A 6,835-nucleotide genomic window follows, 5' to 3' on the forward strand; every position below is an offset into this window, starting at 1 on the left:
TTATTCTCATTTTTACTAAATCAAAACAAAGTAATATAATCTGTGTGCAGAAGAAATTCACTTATAGCCTCATTATGTTACCCCATAATGAGATTGCAGATAATAAATTTAATCAAATGGGGTTGTTCTCTAACATCTTAGACTTGTTAACATGCAGTTAAAAAGGTAATACCAGTTTCCTGATAAAGGAAGAAGTCTTTGGAGTTGCCTATGTTATTGCTTCAAGAAATATAGGGCCAGGTAGGAAAAAATATATATACGGCAGCAGAGAATGTTTAAAAGATTTAGAAATGAATGTGAATGGAGAGCAAAGAGAGCTATTTGATTTTGTAAAGCAATACATAACTTCCTCTCTATTTATAGTGCCTTAGTACAAGAGGGGGAAAAAAAAAAAAAAGCAGAAATGTGGGAGTTGTGAAAGCAGTTAAAACATTATTAATGTTTAGGCTTTTCCATAAACTGGACAGAATTTTTCCTTTAGATGCATAGTCTAATAGTATTCATTAATTGGAAATTGAAGAGCCAAAGAAAAATATGGCCAGTTGAAATGATAATAAAATCATACACAGTGTCAGGAAAATATATGATATCTGGCACCAAAGATTTTAAAATTAGCAAGAAAATAAAGTAAAAAGGGAGAAAAACAGAGTTTACCTTCTTAAAAATCAGCAGTCTAGATTATAATAATTAAGGTGATATTCTCTTGATTATGACTAATTTTCACTAGTCACATTAATGATTCAGTTCAGTTCAGTTGCTCAGTCATGACTTTGCAGTCGCATGGACTGCAGCACGCCAGGCCTCCCTGTCCATCACCAACTCCTGGAGCCTGCTCTAACTCATGTCCATTGAGTCAGTGATGCCATCCATTAATGATTACCTATAGTTAAAAATTTCACTATACACATTTAACAATTCACATTTTGGGCACACTTTACTTGATAGCCAGCGTAATGTCTATTTGTTGCTCTGGGCTATAAGAACACAGAATGAATTGAGACTACTTGGTTCAAAAATCCCTGCCACCAACATCATGTGTGACTGTGGGAATATTACTTTTAAATCTGCCATCAGTGAAAGGGGGTTTTATAGTTTCTCACATGTAAGGTTTACTGTGAAGCTTGATGAGTCAATAGATATGAAGCACAAGGCACAAACTGTTCAGAATACCATTATAATTATCTCAATAGTGTTATTTTTCTGTGCAATTGACTCAAATTCTCATCAGTTCAGTTCAGTTCAGTCGCTCAGTCATGTCCGACTCTTTGCGACCCCATGAATCGCAGCACGCCAGGCCTCCCTGTCCATCACCAACTCCCAGAGTTCACTCAGACTCACGTCCATCAAGTCCTTCACTCAGACTCACGTCCATCAAGTCCATGATGCCATCCAGCCATCTCATCCTCAGTCGTCCCCTTCTCCTCCTGCCCCCAATCCCTCCCAGCATCAGAGTCTTTTCCAATGAGTCAACTCTTCGCATGAGGTGGCCAAAGTACTGGAGCTTCAGCTTTAGCATCATTCCTTCCAAAGAAATCCCAGGGCTGATCTCCTTCAGAATGGACTGGTTGGATCTCCTTACAGTCGAAGGGACTCTCAGGAGTCTTCTACTTTTAGTATATTTAGAAGGAACATAGACTAATTTGATCAATTTAACTTTCAAACATGTTGATAAACTGTATCTCACCTTGGCATATTTAACTCCAAGCACATGAAAACTAATCCTCAACTTTAAAAACTTTTGTTGTGGAATTTTTCCTTTATCATCACCAGAAGTTATATAGGGCTTCCCCGGTGGCTCAGAGGTTAAAGTGTCTGCCTCCAATGCGGGAAACCCAGGTTCGATCCCTGGATTGGGAAGATCCCCTGGAGAAGCAAATGGCAACCCACTCCAGTATTCTTGCCTGGAGAATCCCATGAACAGAGGAGCTTGGTAGGCTACAGTCCACAGGGTCGCAAAGAGTCGGACACGACTGAGTGACTTCACTTCACTTTCAGAAGTTATATAGAACACAGTCAATGAATTTTCCTTAATTATAAATTACTGGGAAAGATATTCCAGTTTCCAAAAACAATAGCTCAGTTGTTCAATATATATGTTTTTGTGTCAGTGCTGAATCCTAACTGCTAGTGCTACATGCTAATACTAATCATAATCCTAATGCTAATTATTCATCATCTTAAATGAAAGCTAATTTTCAAAAAATAATTCTGTAACAGTGAATGCCTCTTGGATGGGATGATCCTTTCACATCTGGGTTTGAAAGAGTAATTTCCATTGCCCACTTTACTTCCTCTATTCAATTTTGTCTGCAATATAGATGAACTGACACCATGAAAACATTCATAGACATTGACTTGCAGCCCAGATGGTAGATTACTTATATTTGTAAGTAAAAGTCAGACACACACTATGAACAGCCAGTCCTGAGATGTTTTGAAGTTGGTGCTGATAATTGTAACAATAAAGATACACTGAATAAGGATAGCATCCAAGGTAGTATTTTCACACACAGAGATGTATGCATATATGTAACAGACCAGGTTATGTTTAACTACCATATATCATGGTATGCATCCTTAAGTGTTGTTATGTGATGTTATATGATAGTATCTGCTGATGTCATCTTGTCCAGTGATTTAAAGAATTATTGATTTAAAATAATTTTTCTTAAAACTCTTCTAGAATAGACTAGTTGCTAAGTATCAGTAGCAAAGTAATATGAAGAAAAATATGTTAAATGTTTTCTTCCAACTTTTAGAAATCTACTTCTTAACCATCAATCTGTATGCTGTGTTAATTCCTTGTAAATATCATGGTTTTATTTTAAAGATTATAGGTCACAGCAGTGCCCTCATGGGATCAACGGAAGAGTACAACACATCTTCTACAGACTTTACTTTCATAGGGTTGTTCAATAGAAAGGAAACATCAGGCCTGCTTTTTGCCATCATCTCTATTATCTTTTTTACTGCACTGATGGCCAACGGGGTCATGATATTTCTGATCCGCACTGATTCGCACCTCCACACCCCCATGTACTTCCTACTCAGCCACCTCTCCTTCATCGACATGATGTACATCTCCACCATTGTGCCCAAGATGTTGGTAGATTACCTGCTGGATCAAAGGACCATCACCTTTGTGGGATGCACAGCTCAACACTTCCTCTACCTCACCCTTGTGGGAGCTGAGTTCTTCCTGTTGGGTCTCATGGCCTATGACCGCTATGTGGCCATCTGTAACCCGCTCCGCTATCCAATCCTAATGAGCCGCCGTGTTTGCTGGATGATTATAGCAGGTTCCTGGTTTGGGGGCTCTTTGGATGGCTTTCTTCTAACTCCCATAACCATGAGTTTCCCCTTCTGCAACTCTCGGGAGATTAACCATTTCTTCTGTGAGGCACCTGCAGTCCTGAAATTGGCTTGCACAGACACAGCTCTCTATGAGACAGTTATGTATGTGTGTTGTGTCTTGATGCTGCTGATTCCTTTCTCTGTGGTGATTACCTCCTATGCTCAAATCCTGACCACAGTCCACCGCATGAGCTCAGTGGAAGGGAGAAAGAAGGCATTTGCCACCTGCTCATCTCACATGACAGTGGTGACCTTGTTCTATGGGGCTGCCATGTACACGTACATGCTGCCACACTCTTACCACAGGCCAGAACAAGACAAAGTCTTCTCTGTGTTCTACACCATCCTCACACCCATGCTTAATCCACTCATCTACAGTTTGAGAAACAAAGATGTGACTGGAGCTATGAAGAGGGTACTGGGAAGGTTCAAGGGTACACAGAGAGTGTCAGGGAGTGCTTTTTGACACTTGGCTCCTTCCTATGCAAATGGAGAATGGGAGCCTCTTTGACCAATGTGGCCATGCTCAGTGAAAGATTAAACTGGAGGATAGATTCAAATGTGTGGGAAAAAATCATTATAAAAAGTGTCTTCTGTTCTCCTTTCCTTCATTTTCCTTTCCTCCTGCCCTATTCATATGTATTCAAAATAAATGCTCAGTGATTCCCAGAAACACAAACTAAAATTTCATACTCAGCAATTTTACCTTTTGGAGGTAAAATAAATTGCATGTGATTTTAGATAGCATGAAGTATGTTAAGGAGTACAAGAGAGAAGATGGTACTACAAACACAGAGAGTGTCAGGGGATGCTTTTTGACACTTGGCTCCTTGATTCTAGTGTATAAATAGAGCTCACCATCTAAGGATAAGAGAAATCTTTTTTTTTCTTAGGTTTATATTAATACTCTGACCCAGCCATTTAGGAAGACAGATGGATAGCTAATTGTACATCCCAAGATGTCAGATGATAAGAAAAGTCACAGCATATTTTCTCAAGAAGCCATTATACTTGCTAAAATCATTAGGTGATTTTTTTTAATTTTATATAGAAATAATGTATTTAACTTTTGCTTGTTTGCAATACATTATCAAGAAATGTTTGTAAGAGAAACTAAAATTGGTGGATGAGAGCAAATGACATTGTACAAAGAAGACAACGTGACAAGATTGTTTTCCTGAAAGCATATCTAAGATGTTGGAGAAACATACAGGGGTACAGGTTGGAAAGATACTAAAAGAATTTTTCAAATATGTCACAAATTAAGACATGTGACATCTTATCTTATCAAGATTAAGCGCATCAGTCATATAATAGAAGTTAGCTCATAGTTCATAACCACAGCCCCACTGAACCAGGAATTGAGAAGGAAAGCATGTGGCAAATCATGTTCACAATTCTCTAAGACTCTATAAAGTATTCACTCAAGGATAAAAGGGGCAACTTTATTAAATTCCTCATGTTTATTATCATATTGGTAAATCTGTCCAAAACTTAGCAATTTAAACATCTTGTCAGATTCATCAACCTCATAATAAATGAAGCACCCATTATGAGTTCTAATTTACTGATGAGGAAAATAGGGGTCAAGGAATTCTTTAGAGTAACATTTTTTTTCCTGTTTTAAAAATAGATTTATTTTTAAGAACAGTTTTAGTTTAACAGAAAAAATTAAGTTGAAGGTACAGAGTAGGGTAACATTTCAATTAGTGCCCTAAATTGCAGGATTTCAGGAATGGGATTAATGGAATATGTATCTTTCAGATACAGGTCCCTCATTCATTCATTCGTCATAGATGTTAATACACTAGGCAAATCACTCTCACTCAAAGCATTATATTTCTATTGGGTCAATATGATGAAAAGAAAGCACAAGCAAGAAAATAAGCAAACAATTTATATTTCCATCACATTGTATGTAACTGCAGTTGCCAAGGCTGAACATACCCATAACTTATGCCTTAGTAGGTACATACTTAGGTAAATTTCTAACAGATATATATATACATAAGCTTCACCAGATGTCATGTGGCAACAAACAAAAAATCAGAAGCTACCCAAAAGCTCACTGATGGTGAAATGAAGACATAAATTGTGGCATATCCGATATAATAATCATTGTAGCACCACTAGTAACAACATGGTTTGATTTCAAAAATGTAATGTTGGACTAATGAAGCAAGTTGTTACAAAAGCATGTATTTGTATAAAATACAGATCCAGCAAGATTAACCCATGCTTTGGGAAAGTCAGTGGTTGACATAGTACATGGGAAGACTTCATGTGCTGGTGGTTTTCTGTTTCTAGATGTGGATACATGATATGCTCAGTGTTTATTTTGAAAAAGAATTGATCAAGTTCAAATTTTTGTATGTTTTAAAATTTTTATTACACTTCAATAAAAAAAGTTTACATATAAATATCAAAATTTTCTTTATCTATTTACAAGATCTTTTAAATTTACTCAGTTGAATTCTTTCTTTCTTTCTTTTTTTTTTTTTTTTTTTTGGAATGTTGGTGGGAGTAATCTGAAGGAAACTGCTGATAGCTTCAGGAACAACATGCACACTGGCACCCACAAACACTGAGGGTTGTGGGAAAGTTCTCTTGTGTTTAGCACCACCCTCTTTGTGTTGAGCACCACCCTCTTTGTGTTGAGCCACTGATTTAATTGGCTTTTTAACCCCGGAGCAGGTCATCTTGAGCTAACAGAAGCTTCCACACTGAACCCAAGTCCCTAAACCTCTATTCAGTATGCAGTCACCCATCTGATTGGCATCCTCAGACCTCAGTTCTGTCCTCAGACTCCACTTTTGGAATTGCTTGTGGTTCCATCAGCAGTCCTAGATTTGATTGAATCCTAGTCCACAGGCCCCATTTCTCCAGTCTGCAGATTCAGTTCTTTTCTCTGTCCTCAGTTCCATGCTGGGCATTGCTGGTGGTACACACAGGCCTACTACAGGCCAGTTCATGGTAACATCTCTTTGGTTTCTGCTGGTCTGTTAAATTTTAACCTGAGGTAAAACTGCTAGATTGCATGCTGCCTATTACTCAGACTCCATGTAACAATAAACTTTTCATGAAATGGGTTAGGTTGACACAAAGTCATCTGCCACCTCAGGAAAATTCCTGTGCATTGATGTACACTGGAAAACATCACACAACACCCAACCTAGTGGTACAGCTGCTTAGGTGTTAGGTTGGCTTTGAAAGATTCAAACGCTAAGGAAATGGGATTCTCAAATTTCAAAGAATTGATTGTCTGACCTTCCAACACATCTGCTTTATTTATGTATAAGAAATCAATACCCTTTATTTGGATGTCATCTGTACCTTATGACTGGGATTAAACCTTTATTTACCTAAATTCTGAAGACATTTGGGTGCATTGTACCACATTTCACCTTGGCTAATAGGAAATCTACTTATTAGTCCCTCAATTGATCTACTCAATAAATAATGACATATTTTACATTAAAAA

The 6,835-nt window shown here is 37.7% G+C and overlaps 1 protein-coding gene across 1 annotated transcript; it reads left to right on the top strand.

Moving 5' to 3' along the window:
* Positions 1-2,740: 2,740 nt before the first annotated feature.
* On the top strand, positions 2,741-3,820 carry LOC128050658 (olfactory receptor 2T1). The gene has a single exon (XM_052642966.1). The coding sequence runs from the start codon at positions 2,855-2,857 to the stop codon at positions 3,818-3,820; it is 966 nt and encodes a 321-aa protein (XP_052498926.1). The 5' UTR covers positions 2,741-2,854.
* Positions 3,821-6,835: the final 3,015 nt, after the last annotated feature.

The sequence above is a fragment of the Budorcas taxicolor genome, chromosome 7, assembly GCF_023091745.1.
Source record: "Budorcas taxicolor isolate Tak-1 chromosome 7, Takin1.1, whole genome shotgun sequence".
Taxonomy (NCBI): Eukaryota; Metazoa; Chordata; class Mammalia; order Artiodactyla; family Bovidae; genus Budorcas; species Budorcas taxicolor.